The 19,240-nt window shown below is 40.6% G+C and overlaps 1 protein-coding gene and 1 long non-coding RNA gene across 3 annotated transcripts; both read right to left on the bottom strand.

The window, feature by feature from the left end:
- Nucleotides 1-1,729: 1,729 nt before the first annotated feature.
- LOC131228713 (uncharacterized) lies at nucleotides 1,730-3,686 on the bottom strand. Of its 2 annotated transcripts, none has more exons than XR_009163074.1 (3): nucleotides 3,633-3,686; nucleotides 2,931-3,071; nucleotides 1,730-1,953 (listed from the first exon to the last, which is right to left on the bottom strand). It is a non-coding gene; the product is annotated as an uncharacterized LOC131228713 (long non-coding RNA). The 2 variants fall into 2 exon arrangements; XR_009163073.1 differs by lacking the exon at nucleotides 3,633-3,686 and adding an exon at nucleotides 3,348-3,508.
- An 11,798-nt stretch (nucleotides 3,687-15,484) lies between these two features.
- LOC131228703 (uncharacterized) lies at nucleotides 15,485-16,431 on the bottom strand. The gene has a single exon (XM_058224554.1). The coding sequence runs from the start codon at nucleotides 16,241-16,243 to the stop codon at nucleotides 15,662-15,664; it is 582 nt and encodes a 193-aa protein (XP_058080537.1). The 5' UTR covers nucleotides 16,244-16,431; the 3' UTR covers nucleotides 15,485-15,661.
- Between the last annotated feature and the right edge of the window lie 2,809 nt (nucleotides 16,432-19,240).

The raw sequence follows: 19,240 nt of genomic DNA, 5'->3' as shown, positions 1-19,240 counted from the left end.
CAAAAACAGAATAGATCAACCATTTTAGCTAAACTCAGCCAATGACTTAGGTAGAGTCATTCACATGGTCAAGGTGTCCATTAGTAAAAGTTAGGGTGCTTCAAAACTCCCACCTCTAATGGGGAGAGTAATGCCTTCAACCAGGACACTATACATGTTACCCCAAACATTTTCCAATTATCTAACTTAAATATTAAATCATGAAGTCAAGCTGAGCTTACAGGCTTTTGAATTATGCTTGATAATGATGTAATTCCAATTCCAAGCCCAACCCCTAATATTAATACTGAAGAAGGTATAATCCCAATTTGATCATTTTCAGTTCAGACATTAATCACGTACAATTCAATCAGATCAACAGAGAAACAAACCCTAATAGTTAATGAATTTCAGTTAATTTTCTTCTTTCCTGTTCTCGTATTTAACAAGTTTAGGTTTATTTTTTGTTTTTCTAATGGTGGGAAAGAAAATAAAGAAAGAATTATATATGGTTGTAGAATAGAAAATCACTAGAAAGATGAAAGGAAAAAAAAATCACAATTGTCACATCACATACCACATTGGACTTTCTAGATAGTGAATGCATACGTTCTCATATGTTTGACATGTTTGGGCTTTTCTTCTTTTCATGGGAAAAATAGTGGAATTACACATCAATGAGGACATGTACAATAGACAATCATTGGAAAGATGAAAGAAGAAGATCCAAAATCTCACCTTACATGCCATGATGGTAGTTGATCCTCATGTCATCTTGCAGCGCTTCCTCCAATGACAAGGAATCGTTGTTGAACTCATCTACTCCTGCAACAATATAAACGAAGATAAATACTTCTCTGTGTAAGCAATCTATGATTGTCTGTACAGTGTCAATAATGAGATAGTGGCTTGTTACAAAATGAGAAAGTAATAAAGAATTCTAGGTAGTACTAGTCCACTGTTACAAAAGACAATAAAAAAAATAATAAATTCATACTCATAAAAATAAATTTGTGGTAGGGGTGGCCAATAGGCTTGGTACAAGTCTTGCCCATACCCACCAATGGGAAATATACCCATACCATCATAGGCCTTGAATGGGGATGGGCACTCTTGCCTATTTAAGGTATGCCAGGCACCTATTAAGGTATCAAATACCGATTCATTATTTAAAGTTCTAAAATAAATCACACAAATCCAGAAGATAAAGCTAATGACATGAAAGGAGTTCAAAAAGAATAATTTGAAAATTAGAGGACCTTCGCAAGGAGACATGCATAGTGTGACGAGATGAGTCACCATAATTTTCAAATTGTTGGTGAATTATAGTACAAGATAGATTTGCAAATCAGAGGACCTTCGTGAGTTTCATTTGGACGTGTGTGATCTGTTCAATCAATCTCAACAAGCCATCATCTAGCTCACTCTTCATCTGCTGAGTAGATTAGAAATCTGCAGACATTAATTGCACCCAAACAACAAATGAAAATGAATTTAAAGATAAATAAATAAATAAAAACTAAGAGCTTGGTAAAAAAAAGTCCAAACTACCAAACAGCCACGACTATTCCACCATTTAGCTAAAACACAAAGGGAACTCTATTCATGACGGGTACTAACAAGTAGATGGATCAAACTGTTGATTTGATTGAATTTTGTGTAAAAGATCATGATTGTTCCTATTAAAGGTCATTAAACAAGAATCTTAAAGACAATGGGCGACATCTTGATGTTAAAGGCAATGGCCATCACAAGGAAAACATCTCCACAACATAAATCCAACTTAGGCATGTGCAACCATGCTGACTAAGAAAGAAAAATAGATTATCAATAGAAGAAACATGCTCTTGTTCTGGCACTCACATTGAACTTATTTGATTTATATATTGAGGTGCACAGGATGCCACCAACTTTAAGGCCATTTAAGTAAAGATCATTTGGCCTCTTTATTCTAACATCAAGATGTGGCAAACCCTGAAATTAGACCATTTCCGCAAGCTAAAGTAAATACTAACTTTAAAATATAGAACATGAGATGCAAAATTTAAAACTAAATCAAATAAACTAGTGCATCAGCCGACACATAAAAATAAAAAGCAACATATCTATTAGTTAATGGATCGGATTTTGATCATAGACTACACAACAATGAAGCCTTAAAATCATTATTAACTTTTCAAGGTTTTTTCCTGCAACAGCTTTACCAACATTTTCAAGATTTCAACTTCCACAAAACCAACATGCATATAAATAAATAAATAAAAGAAAACTATAGAAGTTGCATTTTGTACCCGACTATTAGTCAATGAAAATAATCTACAATGAAAAAAGGTTTGAGTCTTGAATGCTAAGCTTTGGTAATATTTAACATTAAAATATAATAATTTAAGGAGGCAGACTCACACACGACTAGTTAGAAAATAATTTACCATCCACCTAGAGCATAAATTTCAAAGTGTCAAGTGTGTACAACATCCCACTCACCCAAAAGGTTTGGCCCCCACCATGAAGAATGCTCAACATAAAAATCAGGCTCATCCACTCATCATGTGGCCTACACCAAATAAAACAATTGGTAGATAACTGCCAATTTGATAATCCTAACAAGATTCATGTGTTGAAATTTTGCAATCACCAAAACCTCAATTTTGAATTCTTCATTCCCTTGCCCAAAATTCTTGGAAAGCCTTTTACCTGCTATTTCCTAACCATTCATCAGCTTTCCCTGAAAGTAACCATCCAGCAAATTTGGGTTTTAATTACAATCAAGAAGCACATAAATCCATCCATTCTTAAAATGATCATGTAATAGTAAATTTGGCAGTGAAAGTGGTAAAAAAAAAACTAGTTCAAAATGTTTGTTAGTGTACAAAAAAATCTAATATCAGAGAAGGGCAATGTGTACAAAATCAGACTAAAAAACAAGTATCATGTTGAAGTTTGAAAATGACCTTTGCTCACCAGATGTTTGATCAACTCTATTAGAAGCTTCTGACATTTCGGACAATAAACAAATCGTACTTTAATGGTTTTGATGGCCATGTTTCTTAAAACACACTCCAAGTATGAAGCTCCTCTGGAGTGAAGTCATCCTAGTGCATTTAAAAATGGGGGCAGAATTATTAGTTTTGTAATCTAAACCCAATGTCATAAAGTTCTCATGGAGCCTTACATTTTCATCAAAATAAGACCAAGTTAATAAAACAAAAAGGAGAAACTAGAACGAAATCAGAGCTTCTTAAAGGGTTTCATCTTAAGAAATTTGAAACAGGCCTATTATGAAAAGAGAGATTGCATTTCTCCATTTCAAATGGATGGAATTCCTCAAAGGCCCATTTACGAAAAGAACAGTTATCTATGGATGTTACCATATTTTCTTGGCTTAGCTTTTGCAAGTTTCCTTGTTTTGTTGTTGTAAGGAATATATATTCTCCTTTGAGCCTTGACAATAACAACACAAGCCCCATGAAAATTCTAGAAAGAAAATAGAAATCAAAGAAATAATGCTCATAATAGAGCTACAAACTTTTCACCTACATCTGTCAATGCATATATAGGATAAAGGTCTACAACCTGATTACTATCAACACTGCTAGGCATATAGGTGGCATTATTTTTCTACAAAAAAGGAAATCAATGAAAAACATACATACCCAAGAGCATGGCATCCACCATTAAAAACAGTATGAGAAAGTAGACCCATTAGCTTGATTTTTCTCTCAACCAAGAAAAACTAGCATATACATAAGAGGATGAAGCCAAACAATAAAAAATACCAATTTAAAATGCTACTAGCAAAGCAAAATGTAAAATGTACCAATCACTTTTATATAGAATGACAACATCTGCAGTGGCAAGGTTAATATCTAGAGCCTACGAATCAACCTGATCCAAATCTTAAATGGGCCGCAAGACAGTGCATTGAGATGAACGTCCACCGTTGATTAGGTAGGGGGGACCCACTGTGCTGTTTATATAAAACACCACCAAACTTGTGAAATTCAAAGTGTTGAAGATTCAAGTATGATTTTGCATGTTTAGTTATGCAAAGTAGCTTGAACCATTCACTTTGCTTTGGTGGTTTTAACAACTTTCATCATTATGAAGTTTTTAATTTGAAGTTCTCAGATTTTGAAATGATTGAATTGCACTCTAGGCGATCAAATTCTTCTCAGGAATTTCATCAAACACCCCACGTTCATACCCAATCTCTACAGATTTCGCATAGAAATTCAACAGCCTAGTCTACACGAATGGGCTTGAGTCAAGCCTGTTGAGGAAAACATGCGAATGGATTTACAGGCCTTCTTCAAGTATTTTGAAGACCCATGTTATTTTCCTGATCTAGTTTCTTAGTAAAAAAAAAAAGGGAGAAACCTAAATACTCCATAGAAACCACCACTAGAAATGTGAAATATCCATAGAAACCTCCTCTAAAAGTAGAAAATGTGAAACCTAAGCAAAAAATATAAACAACACACCCAAATCTACTGATTGGAAAAGAACCTCCAATAAATAGCCTCAGAATTCCAAAGCAAGAAGCAAAATCGTCAGAAAATAAACAAAACTCATGTTAGATTTCTCATAACAGAATGAAATCCTTTCCTCAAATCATCACAAACAGAGATTGAAGAAATTAGGGCCGAAAAAGATAAAATAACAAAAGAGAGTGAAAATTACTTTTTGAGATCTGCTATAGAGATACAGATAGAGAGAGAGAGAGAGAGAGAGAGAGAGAGAGAGAGAGAGATGCTTCACTTTTCAGTGCAGACGCCGCACCAGATTAGCATTTGAGAGGAAAATGGTTGAATGATGGTAGCCACAAAACCAAACAAAAGGGAGGATAGAGAAACTTTTGAGCCCGGGAATGGTGTTTTTTTCCAACGAGTGGAGGGAAATGAATCGTTTCATGAGAGGGGGAAAAGAAAAAGGCCACGCGGTTTCTGCATTTTTACTTGCTACAGTCTTGCTATGGTTTTAGACCATAGCTAAAAGACCTCTGGACCGTAGCTATTGCACTATCCTTCGTAGCCCCTCCATGTACACACATTTGATGGGTTTTGGACGGATGGTCTTGTCAAGGGCTTTGTGGGGTCCATCGTGATGCATTTGATATATCCACTCCGTCCATTAATTTTGTAATTTTTTTTATAGGGAATGACCCCAAAATCTAGGCAAATCGAAGGTCCAATTAAACCACACAATGAATCATTGGTAGGTATTAATCTCCACTATTTCCTGCTATGTGGTCCACTTGAGCGTTCGATCAACTTCCTTTTTTGGGCTCTTGCCCTAACATTCTCTTTCAAAATGGATAGACGTATTAGATGGAGTACACACATTTTAATGGGCTTCATAGAGTCCCTTATGGGGCTATCCCAGGTTGTATGAATGTGTGGAGGGATTAGCTTTTAGCTACAGTTTGGGCATTTTTAGCTATGGTTTTAAGCTGTGGTAATCTAGCTACGGTCCATGTCTGTAGCTAAAAACCAACATAGTCCGTAGCCTTTGATCGTTTTTTTTTTTGGTAGTGTTGGCACATCTGTTGCTACTAGAGAATGGATTGACACTACAATGAACATGGTTAATGAGAGTCACCTTACCAGCTTACGACAAACATTTGTCAAACCAACCCTTAGGTCTTTTGTAGACTTTATTAATTAACAACTAAAATAACGCACTACAGGCTCTACTTTTGAAGATTGGCACCTCTAGGTAAGTGAAGTTATTCCCAGCCCTGGAGATCCCAAACAATCTTTTAACTCCCCTTACCCTACTTGCTGCCATTTTAGATGAAGTGAAGAGGCTGCTTGTCATGCCCCAAACTCAAAAATCGGACTCATAAATTTCTGATCGCCGAATCTAGTGCCGATAGCCTCCGTAGTACCCCATTCTCGGCTCCCAGGGTCCATACGCTAGATTCCAATCCTGGGATCCTACAAGGAGAATTTTTCCAATGTACATTTAACTCGCAATAAGCATAACCACAAGTTTACCTAAATCACAAAGGCAACATCATCATCACATATCCACTAATATAATACATTTGAATATAATGCTGAAAGGGAAATACATAAATCAAAATCAAAGCTCCAAGAATCCGCTGCACGTTCCAAGCTCGATGCTGTTGTAACCTAATGCCACCTGTACGCATCTATGGTGCATAAGCTTATAGAAAGCTTAGAGGGTGGTGAAAGTGTGTGCACAAGATAAGTGCCAAGCATTTAAATATCAGAGTAATGTGGAACATGCTGGCAAGTCCATGAATACCATCAGCCTTATCCAAGCTATACGATGCAAAAACATAATAGACCAATTTCATATATTGAGGAAGTAACGTAGATCAGAAATGCAATGCGATATGCGATGCGAATGAAATGATCAAGCTGGAGTGTGAAGTCGGGATGATAACATGTAGTATCGCAGGTTACGAGGTCCACCACAAGGTACTTCTATCTAAACCAGTCCCATACCTAAATTTGGATAGTCAGACTCAATGTGGTAAACTCCTGATATCAGGTTAGTCACATGCCCCAACTAAAATCTTAGTCATTGTGAAGGTATGCGTAACAAATAGTTGTGCACCACCAGCCCGAGTGGATAGTGAATGAATGAATGAATAAATATGCAACCCCTGCTCAATAAGTCCACATATCAGTACCGTACATCTCTAGGATCATCACTGGGGTCTAGTACACTCTACATGCAATCGCCGCCCACTGGGCCCGCAAATATGCAAGTGGAAGAGACCTCACTATCTGCTTGGCTAGTAATCAGCCAATATCTACCCGGCACATCGATAACAGATCCAATCACAAGCTGGTCAAACTCAGCCTAGCTATGCTCACTACCCTCGGGTGGGTAAGGTCACCACCCCTTCCCAACCGACCATGACACAGTGGGAGACACGACCTACTGGTATTCAGTACTTGGGCGCTCATATATCTACTCGGTATCGACGTTGGGGCGTCTCATGGCCTCAAAGGTTTAGAAATTTTCACCCAGGGCCATCTATGGCAACCCGATGCTAATAACAGATTTCCAGTGTCCCATATGGCCATCCACGATATGCCTGTGGAGGCTACGACCCTGATGTCGCTAGTGCATAAAGTAATCACAACACACAATGCAAGATGCATGAGTCATATAATCCAGTCATGCATCAATCCTGCACATACTGTGCACTTATGTGAGATAACCTCTGCCTATCAGGGAGTCTCATAACAACCTGCCCAATGACATATGCAATGGTCAACCACATATCATAATAAACATGTAGATGATGCGTATGGGCATGTATCATGATGCTATGCTGTCATATACTCATAATCAGTATCAACAATCAGCACTGATAATCAGCATTGGCCTCGATAATCGGCATCAACCTCGATAATCTGAATTGGCCTAACAAAGGGCTTAAGGGAAGGTCACAATGTGGACATTTAACCATCGTTACCCATCAATGTGGACATTCAACCAACATTGCTCCCAAGCAATGGCCCACATAGAGCCAAACATAAAGTGGGCCCATGGCCTTACACAAAGGTCTAATATACATCGCAATGGGCCTCATACAAGGGCTACCTACACATCACTATGGGTGTCATCACATGGTCCTAATACACGTCACAGTGGGGCCACATCACATGGGCCTAATACGCATCATGATGGGCCGCATCACATGGTCTTAATACACGTCGTGGTGGGCCGCATCACATGGGCCTAATATGCATCATGATGGGCCGCATCACATGGACCTCGAACACATCACAATGGGCCTCACTCATGGGCCTCATATACATAATAGGTGGGCCCTACACATGGGCCTCAGATACATCACACAGGCCACAACCCATGGGCCTAATGCACATCATAATGGGCCTCATTAAATGGGCTACAAAAACATCACAATGGCCACGCCATATGGGCCGAAAATATATCTCAATGGGCCTTATATACAATAAGTAGGCCGCATCAATGGGCCACACCAATGGGCCTCATACACAATAAGTGGGCCATATCAATGGGCTGCTCCAATGGGCCTCATATACATCAAGTCGGCCGCATCAATGGGCTGCACCAATGGGCCTCATAAACATTACATGGGCGGCATCAACGGGCCGCACAAATAGACGGCATAGATATACAATATATACATCACGGTGCATCTCACGGCACGTCTAGATGGACGGTGCTGATGTACAATGCATACATTAAGGTGGACCTAATCCCAGAAAATAAATGGACGGCATGGTTGAAACACATTCATCATGGTGTGCCCCACACGCTAATGGACGACGTGTATAAAACAAATACACCATAGGGGGTCCCACAGTGCAGGGGCAGATGGACGGTGTGCATATAGATTACATACACCAAGGTGGGTTTCCATTGTCAAGAAGGGCTAAACGGTGAGGATATGCATATGTACATCAAGGTAGGCCCCACACAGCCTGCATAGGTGGACAAGATAATATGCAATACATCAAGGTGGATCCCATGGATGCCACACGTGCAGGGTGGCCCTGTGGATAGACGGCATAGTTAGAATACATACATCATACGGCCTCATGCAACACACCATCCAGCGATAGACGGTGTGGATCATACATCATGGCGCGCCCTACTCAGCACAGAAAAATAGTTAAACGGTGAAGTATACAACACATCATCAAGGTAGGGCCCACCCCACACGTGCAACACATGTGGGTGGGTCTCATATCTCCAAAAAAACAATGGACGGCGTGGATATAACCACATATATCATGATGGGTCCCCATAGCACCGTTCAGAGATCTCTGGATGGTGGAGATACAAAATACAGACATTAAGGTGGTTCCCATGGCCCTTGCTGACATCAATACAGCAGTTATATTGCTGTTGTAAGGAACGCCAGCCAATCAACTTCCTTAGGTGGGTCCCACGTAGGGTCCACCATATTATAATATATTGTATTATATAATAATTTATATTATATATTTATTTATTACTATTAATATTATATATATATATATATATATATATATATATATATATATATATATATATATATTCAAAGAATTCCAGTGTCTACGCCCTGGGCGCTGGACGGTTGGTGTGAATAAGATCCACACATCGGGTGGACCCCACATGCAACTACAACAGCTAAATAACTAGTTTGCACCAGCTAACCATGTCCAGATGAACGGACAGTTGGATACAACACATGTATCAAGTGGGTCCTACGGATGGCCTGGCCCACCAGAGATTTAAATCTGCCCCATATCCCTGGCCATGGGATGGACGGTCTAGATCAAACACCTACGTCAGGTGGTGTGGGATCTACGTACACGTGGCTGCTTGATGAAGTTGATATTTGTTTTTCCTTCAATCGGGCAGCCATTAGGTGGACGATCCTGTTGTTGCCGCTGACGTGCAACCCACCAGAGATTTGGATCTAGATCGATGGGTTTGGACAGCTAGGATATAGAACACATACATCAAGGTGTGGTCCACAAATGAGAGGTCCACATGGCTGGAAATCTAGACAAAATAGGTGTGTTTCCCACCATCCAAGCCTGTTCAAAAATGGGCAGCAAGATGGCCCCTGTTGGACAGACAACATGGATAAAATGCATCACGGTGGGCCTATTGACCTGGATGGTCTGAACGTGTTGCACATCAGGTGGGCTACACATCATCATCATCAAAGAGAGAGAGAGAGAGAGAGAGAGAGAGAGAGAGAGAGAGAGAGAGAGAGAGAGAGAGAAGGGGAGAGACCCTGCCACTATGGGCCCTCCCTATACAATGTATACATCAAGATGGGTCCCACCATATGTGGGCCTTCAAATCATCAAAATTAACAGTTGAAAAATCATAAAATTACCCACCTCAAATTCCTTCCTTCCTCTTTCTGCCAATAGGCTTTAGAGCTCCAAGGGGGTCGATCGAATGGTTAAGATTGGCTTTGAAGGGTTGGATTGGGTGGTAGGAAGTACACCTAGCTTTTCTCTTGGGGAGCTTGGACGATTGCTCTCATGGGGTTGCTTGAAAATGGAGAGAGAATGAGAGAGAGAGAGAGAGAGAGGTGATGGGAGAAAAGTGATGGGAGAGAGGGATGGTGAGTGATGGATGGGTGTACATGGTTGTAAGAGAGAGTTGACTTTAGGGGAGGGGTGGTTGTACTTGGGGTGGGTGATTGATGGGATTGATTTGATTAGAGATTCTCTTGGGATTGCAACACGTAGCGTTTTTCTCGAACTGAACCCAGGCCCACATCTCCTGGCCTCAGTATCGCCTCGGCGCGTGAGACGCGGTGTCGGAATTGCGGCGACAGCGCGGTCGCAATAGTATTAGTCTCGGTTCAAGCTGACTCAGATCGATAGGATGCAACTCAGGGTCGCGCACAAATGCCGATTACAGAACGCGGGTCGTCAAAATTCGACAGGGAGGACCGTGGGAGTCTACGGAATGGTACGACCTAGGATACGGGTGGCCATGTTTACTTTCTTCCCTAAAATAGTCTGGAACTTGGAGATGAAATTTGAAACAACTTTAAGAGACTTGCAACTTTTATTTGTGAAAATGATTGTGTTGTTAGAAAACAGAAAATGGGATATGGTTGGACATCCTCTTCCTGCCTTAAATGGATGACAAAATCCCTTCTTAACTATCCCCTTAAAGCCCCAGTTAAAGGTCTCAGCCATGATGATGAAGAGACTAAGAGAGATCGGATCCCCTTGTTGCAATCAGTGAGCTGATTTTTTATTTTTTTTAACCATTGCATCTCTATTGACTAAAACTAAAAACCAACTATAAAGGGAATATGCTTTCAGAATTAGGCATATAAGTGAAGATTTGAATGCTCTCAGAATATTGCCTCCTTTAAAGAGAAACCCGATTGCATTAAGAATGTATTGAGCAATAATTCCCTAAAAGCCCCTAAGGAATGCTCCCAAGAAACCATTTGGACCTGATGCACCATCCATTAGTAAAGCTTTCACCACTTGCTTTACCTCCTCTAAGGAAGGCTTAACTAGAAGAGCTACATTATCTTTTGTCGAAATACATAGGGGAATCAAATGAAGGAAATCACCTACTGGCTTTGTGGCTTTTTCTTTCAACAGTGAGGCAAAGAATGACACTGTTCCCTCTTTAATCCTAGCCATATCCAAAATTTAACCCCATTGTGGAATATAGTTTTCGAAATAAACACCTTTCTAGCTTGATTAGTCACTATATTATAAAAGAATTTCTTGTCGCGGTCACCTTCTTCTAACCACCTATTATGAGTATTTTGCTTACAGAAGACTTCTTCTATGATCTCTAACTGGGTCAGCGAATCTTTGGTAGCATTAAGGGAGTTTAATACATTTGGATCAGGGTCCAATTGGTAGGATTCTTCAATTCTATCAACCTCTTCTTTTGCCGTCCTGATTTTTAAGAAGACATACCAAACACCTCCTCAATTTAGCACTTGAGGGCTTGCTTTGTGTTTATGAGCTTGCTATGCAGAATAACCATCGATTGCCCTCCGACATCTGTTACCATGGATTCATTCATGACCACTTACATAATTGAGTCATACAACATCCACATTCTCTAGAAATGAAATGGCTTGGGAAGACTAGGAGGTTTAAGAGGGGATGAGAGAAGAAGCGACACGTGATCAAATTTCACTCGAGGTAAATGTCTAACTTGGAACCTTGAAAACACATTCAGTCACTCCAAACTACACATAATGCGGTCCAACCTTGCTCAGATTTGTGAATTTCCTACTTGATTGTTGCTCTAAGTAAACTTGTTTCGTTTAAACCCTGCATTGACAATTCTCAAACGATTGTTCACATCTATGAAATCATCCGATCTCAATAAATATGGTTTTCAAGCTCCATGCCTCTCTGACTGGTCAGCTATAGTGTTGAAGTCCCCACATAGAGCCCACACCCTGAGCCTTGAGGTGGCCAAATCCTCCATATCAGGCCATGCCAATCTTCTAAGAATCCTAGAGCATTTTGTTTAAACCACGAAAATCAAGACCTTACCCAAACTTCCATGCAAACCGATCCTAAAGGACAACATTTGATCATTTGTTGTAAGAAAGTCAACTACTAGAGAACTTTGAAAGAAGACCCATATCTTGCCTCCTTCCCCTACATTGGACAATGAAGAATGGAAGCCTAACTTCAGCCCTGTCCTCACCCTTTTCTCTTCCCTGATCATAGGTTCCAGCAAAGCCATAATGGCTAGTTTATGGGAGCTAATATGCCTCTTAATCATCCTGATTATCAAGACATTACCCACCCCTTGACTATTTCAAATAAGGATGTTATCCTTCTAGAACAAACCCCGAATTCAAGGCCCTACACTTGAGTCTCCTGTATAACAACCCTTATTTTTTGTAAGCCACTTAAGGCCTTGATCAAAGAAATTAATAAATTTATTTTTTTCTTTATTAATGGAATTAAGCACTAAGCCCAATTAGTAGGAGCATTCTTAGTAGAGGGATTCGTTAGGGGATCGACTCCCAACACCATAAGAATTTTGTTTTGCCAAAACCCACAAAAATGTAGTGGAATCTTCTATATACATGGCTCGTCCTCTATTTAAAGGGAAGATCTATAGAGCATTCTTGTAGAAAACCTAGAAGAGCAGCCATAGGAGGGAGAGTAGCTCTGTGAATGAGAAGCCTTTGATGGTAAGTTTCCAAGAAGATTTTTTTATTTTTTATTTTTTATTTTTACTTATGAAATTCTATTTAATAGCTCTATATCTAAATAATGAATGAAACGGATTAATCTTACGATCGCTGTTCCGATCTGTAGGCAAGTTTTGATGATAGGGATCGGTTTCTGAATAAGTTTCTGCAATAATCGAATGTATGGATCTTAAGACCAAATCATGTTACAGTTGCATATCTTAGATTAACATGAGAATAGATTTTCCATAGTGATCTATTAATTGATTGGTTAACAACAGTTTTGTTGAAAATAATTTTAAACTACCAATTTTAGATTCTAAATGTTTTCGAACAAATGTATCCTTCGGTTATTTCTAATTTAACAATGAGAAAAATCATTGGATGGGTTGGACCCGATTTGGGAATCCATAGTTTTCATAAAATCTAAGGAAGAAGTAGGAAAAAACCCTAAAATTACCGAGAAACAGATTGTATATCGGATTGAAATTGTTCGGCTTTGATTGATTGAGGGAACCAATTTTTTTCAAAGACGTTAAATAATAAATCATAACCCGTATCGATCGATTGAAATCGAGGTTCGTTTGATCAAAGATGGTCTCGAGTGAACCCTATACACATAATGAAAGAATTGAAAGGATAAAAATACCCTCAGTTGAAGGGCCTTTTGAAATTAACCCTACCTTAGGTAGCCCTAGTAGTCTTGGGTGGCTTTCTTCTTGAGAAAATATAGAGGCATTCGGAACCTAGATATGCTCAACTTGGTGAGCACATCTGCCACTTGATTACTCTCTATACACATGGACAAAATAGGCATTTAATCTTAGACCATATTCATATCCTTCTAACATTTTGATTGTGGACCAAGAATATGGAGTGGCTGACTTGGATGTGTCACCCCGTGATTCAGCCAAGTCCCGACTTGACTCAGCAATGGATGAGTCGGTCCGAGTTGCTGAGTCTTCAATCCATGGCCAATCAAGGTTGTTTTGTAGCACAACCATGTTGAGGATGGCCAGATAAAAGTTTGCATACTTGTTTGGTGCTATGGGTAAAAATGGACTGATCAGATGTATAGACTTGAAGACTATGGATTGCTTGAGAGCCAAAAAATAACCTCAGCCTCGAAGGTCACCAAAAGACCTCGACCTCGGAGGTCGGCCTCAGTTACCAACTTTGGAGGTTGATCTCGGCCTCAGATATTGAACTCGTCATTGGCCACGGATAGACCACCACCTCGAAATTCAAATATACTTACAATATATTAAGATAGGATAGGATTATCCTCCGAAATATTCACTGAGGATCTCGGAAAATCAATCACGACATGTTTGGAGGAAGATATCTTTCGTAATATGTAATCTTTCACCAAGAGGCCTTTCCATATACGCCACCACCCTCAAAAGGTTATAAATTCATCGCTGACATAAGTAAAGGTACACAGAATGTCTCACCTAAAACCCCTCAATACTACCAGACTTAGATTCTTAGCTTGACTTTGGCATTGCAAGGTCCCTTGCTTTAGCAAAGGTCTCCTTTGTCTTCTTCCGTGCAGGTACTCAAAGTTCTAAAGAGGGTGGACCGGATTTTTATGTCAACAATTTGGCGCCGTCTGTGGGAACGACATCAAAGCCCTTCTTGCTTTTTTTTTTTTTTAAAGAAGCTTTGTATAAATATGAGCAAAACTATTATAGCACCATACGAAGTAGGCGACCCAGGACAAAAAAAAAAAACAAGGAAGCCCAACAAGAGGACAACCGTCCATGGCCTCCCCTACCACCAAAAAAACCAAAAGATCTATACAAGTACACATGAGAGGATCTAACAGAGCCAAGCCCAGTCCTGTCTAGGAATAAGAGCCCACACACATGAGGATTGAGATCCTTGATATTATCAAATACTTTGGTTACTTGCTTCTGGTTACCCTCCCTCGCCATCCCATCCGCCAGACCATTTCTTTCTCTGCGAATCACCAAAAAAACTAATGAAGCAAGTTGTCCCAGCTTGTTAATTCTGCTGACTCACGGACGCCATTGCCAAGGAATGGGAGGATTTCTAGAAATGAGGCTCACTGCCACTGTAGAGTTCGATTCAATTACAATTTTTTGAAACCCACGCTCTAGGCATAGGATTAGGCCATCGTGAATCGCTCTCAATTCCGCCCTGTTATTAGTCCCCACCCCATAACCGACTGAGAATGTGAAGAGAAACTTTCCATCTTCACTCCTACAGACCCCACCTCCACCTGAACGGCCTGGATTACCACATGCCGATCCATCAATGTTTAATTTCACCTAGCCTTTAGCTAGTTTCCCCCATTTGATCACCTTCATTGGGCATGGACGCCTGACATGAGCCCTTCTTGCTTTACCAGGAAACCACAATGGCGAAAGGAAACAAGAAAGCTCTAGCAGCCATTGCTAGAACCATCCCAGCTCTTCCTGAATAATCACCCAAGCAGGGTGCCCAACCCTACTAGTAGCGGACCGACTCTACTCCCCCAGCGCCGCTCCTCTATCTCACACCCGGGTGGTCAATTAGTCTCCTTGGAGAAGTGAGTCAAAGCCCTGAATAAAAACATGGATCCACTCATGCAACTCCTGGAGAGATAGAATCCACCCCTTGGTCGCGATGTAGAAGAGGGTGCTACCACTACACCACCTCAAGAACCAGCAACTCGCAGAGAAGCAAGCAACCTCCTGAGCTGCTAGCTCAGACTCTTTCTCTCCTATAGCCTATCAACAAATCAAATAGAAGGAAATGCTATTAACTTGTAGAAACTTTGTGAACAACCAACAAATGGAAGGAAAATAAGAGCAATATTATTCATTTGAGATGAACATGGATGTTGATTTGATATTTGTATAACATGCTACGTGTATTCTTTTTTCATTTACAGCAATCTACATATAAAAAAAATATATTTAAAAATCCGTGGGCATTTCATAAAAATTAAAGATGCCACTGCGGAAGGGAGACTGGGTTATGATAGGTTCATTAGATCTGCTAGTGATTGAGTATGTTGAGAACGGAGACTCTGGTCTTGATCAAACACCTAAACACGCAATCCAATTCATTCTCGAGACTCTGGAGACTTACATCCATTGCCTTCAATCCCTTGTGCACATTTTTCATCAATTCCGTCTCGACATCTTTGCATGATCTGTTGGCATAAAGACTGCAGAGATAGGCATCTACCTTCTCCACTTCAGTCATTTTTTCCATCTCCACTTCACATGCTACTCGCCCTACGCCCACCATCCATTTCGGAATCAATGACAGCCCGATTGACTTTGTCATCGGCTTTGATAATGAAATGAAGGAGGAGAGGGATTCGAAGATGGAGATGGTGATGGACCTTACTTGTCTGAGCACCCCTATCATCACAACAAGGCATTGATCCTTGTCGGAGAGAGGTGAGAATACGAATTTGCTTTCCACCCTTTTCAATTCTTTCAAGCACTTGTCGATCTCCTTCTTCATCTTCTTTCTTGAAGAAATGTAATCAAGAACTTGGTTACGGAGACCTGAGTCTCCTACTCTTCTTCGGCGAAGAGCAGATAAGAGGTCCTGTGCATTTTCCTTCATCAGCTTGAAGACATTTCTAATTGTCTCTCAAATGTCCAATATTCTAAGAGCACCATCCAACATCTCATTCACCCATGTCTCACTCCCATTGCTGGCTAGGGCTTGTTGGGTGAGTGGAGATTGAAGGAAATGCTCGACCGAATCGTACAAGTCTCTGAGAGCACGCAAACCGCTGCACAACATCTCAGCCGTCATGTGGGTGGATGATAATGAGGTTTCCCAAGCCTGTAATTTCTGCAATTTGTCCTCGACTACAAGGGTGAGGGGACGTGATCTGGTGGGCATACTAGTGGAGCGGACATGGTAAGGATTTTTGAGCATCACAAGTGGGCCAGCCATCTTTTTTTAGATCAAGACTGGTCTCAAAATGCAAACTACAGTCAGAATGGGGAAGAAAGGATGGTACAGGTATCCTTTACAAGGAGGTTGTTATATAGATGACCTCCGAGCAATACATGCAGAAAGGAGACACAAGGAATCTTGGCCTGTAAATCAAGGTTAGATGGGATTGGTTAGGCATGTGATATCCCATGTGGGCCACCCGTTATGTACGGCCATATCAGGTCATTGATGCTGGTGCAACATGATTTATATATAATCAGGCACGGGTGGCTTGTCATCTTTGCATGAGGCATGGCACAGACAGAGATGTATAAACCTTATTAGTCAGATAATATATTGTTGTAGACATTGAGATGGACAAGATTATGGTTGTTTTTTCCCGTTCGTGTCATCACATTGTTGGGAAAATGCTTTACTTTCTTTCGTATACTTCGTTGAGTAAATGATATATATGAGGGAGTCTGATACATGCAGCAACAAAGTGACGTGGATTGTGTACCGAGTAAATTCTGTGGGGCTCAATGTGATTTATCCACACCGGCCATCAGTTTTTTCAGCTCCTTTTAGGGCATGAGCCCAAACTTTTTCTTCTTTCTTTCTTTCTTTCTTTCTTTCTTTTTTTTTTTATTTTTTTATATTTAAATTTAGATTTTACAATGCATCATCTATATTTCATATGTAAGTTAGCACAAGGCTGTACAGCGCTAAGTTCAGGAAGGGCCAACAACAAAAGGGAGTCGGCCCACCTATCATGTATGGCTAAAGAAAGAAATAGGGGGGCCAGGTTAGGCCTCACGCAGGTAGCCTAATCCTAATCTGTCTAGGAACATATGGCCCCCGATGGTGGATGGGAGGGACTCCATAGATCAGAAGATTGAGCTTGTTTGGCCCTCGCTTGGGAAGCCAGCCCATCAGCAACAACGTTGGCTTCCCTTATGGGTGATACAAAGCCCATCAGCATGAGCCCAAACTTGAGGCGTATCCAAAGCTCAAGTGGACAACACCACAGCAAACATTGGGAAATGGAGTACCTACTGTTGAAAACTTCATAGGGCCACAAGTTCTGGATCAAGCTGGTGTTTGTGACGTTATAAAAAGGTTGGATGATAAATAAACATGACTGTGGGACTTAGGAATGTTTCATAGGTGGACATCATTATCCCCATGGTTTCCTGTCCTGTTGTCTACTTGAGCTTTTGGATATGCTTCAATTTTGGGCTCATACCCTAGAATGATCAGGTAAGATAATGGACAGACGCATGCATCACCAGTGAGACCCATATAGTTTACTCAGTTAATTACGCTATCCACATCCACAACGTTGGGTCTGGCACATGCAACAACATGCGGAGGGAAGAAGGAAGAGAAATTCAGTGCATACAGTTTTTTATTTTTATTTATTATTATTTTTTTATAACACACAATCTCTCACACCACACAACATAGAGTTCTAAAGAAAGAGAGAGTCTGCCACAGACATTTTGCAGGTAATATGTTATGCATGGCCTGGTTTTATTTATTTATTTAACAGAAAGGCTATTCATTAAACAAGAGAGAACAATACAGCTGGACTTTACGTTCGGGCTAACCCATCAACAAAATAAAGCGAGGGCCCACCTATCATATTCCCTAAACAACTCCCCACCTGCCCCTAGATCTGGTCCCTTACCTCCCTAATGCTTCCAGGCCTACCCGGTATAGGAGTGACTTCCCACGGATGGTTTGAGGAAGGTCCAAAATCGAATCAAAGAATTTGTTGGATGGAGCTTCATCACTGTCCATTATTCGGGCTAAACCATCTGCTTCCACATTCGCTTCCCTCGGGGTATGAATAATCACAATTTGGGCTTCCAGCTTGAGGGCAGCGATCCGGGCCCACCAACACCACATGCTCCACATGGCCGGGTTGTTCTTTTTTCTCATTTTTCATTTTTCATTTTTCTTTCTTTTCTTTTCTTTTCTTCTTCTTCTTCTTCTTCTTCATTTTTTTTTTTTTTTTGGTTGGGGGAAATTTTATTCACAAAATTGGGCAATGTTTTAGTCGGGTTGATTTTATTCTGGTTGTTCTCTTTAAACAAGTCCACCATAACCTTGGAGTCACTCCCCATAACTGTCTTGGAAAGGCCACGCCTCACACACAAGGACAGCCCCCCCCCCCCTTCCAATAGCCCCGGGTTCCTGGCGTACTGGTTGCGGCAAAATAAAAACAATAAACAAGAGAACCCTAATCAATAGAGAAACATTGAATATTTCACCTCCTATAAATCTCAAATGCATGAACCCTAATCACTAGATAAATTTTAAGGGTGCCGAAAATTGGGTTTGGGCATGGGAAGAAAAAATGAAAATTATATGCCATGTCCCTTCACTAGAAAGCAGAATCAAGTGACAGACAGGCAGCGGTGCAACATAAAAATAAGCTAAAGTGCATCCGCAAGAATCATGCTGGTGTCTTCATTCAGTAGCTACGGACATGGACTTGCCATTTATGTGTGCGTACGAGGACAACACCCATAGTTTTTTAATATGAAAAACAATTACAACCAGGGGAAGGGGCAAGAACCTACTCCCTCTCCCATGCGCCCCCGTACCCTATCAGAAGGCCACCAAAAGAAAGGCTATACGTGATCCTCAGAATACTTGCTGCCGAGGGGG

This window comes from Magnolia sinica, chromosome 2, assembly GCF_029962835.1.
Source record: "Magnolia sinica isolate HGM2019 chromosome 2, MsV1, whole genome shotgun sequence".
Lineage (NCBI taxonomy): Eukaryota > Viridiplantae > Streptophyta > Magnoliopsida > Magnoliales > Magnoliaceae > Magnolia > Magnolia sinica.
Note: the sequence above shows the minus strand (reverse complement) of the source record. Positions and strands in the feature narration are given on the sequence as shown.

Bases quoted from the DNA above. Each gene is read 5' to 3' on its own strand.
- LOC131228703 (XM_058224554.1), bottom strand. From the start codon at position 16,243: ATGAAGGAAAATGCACAGGACCTCTTATCTGCTCTTCGCCGAAGAAGA.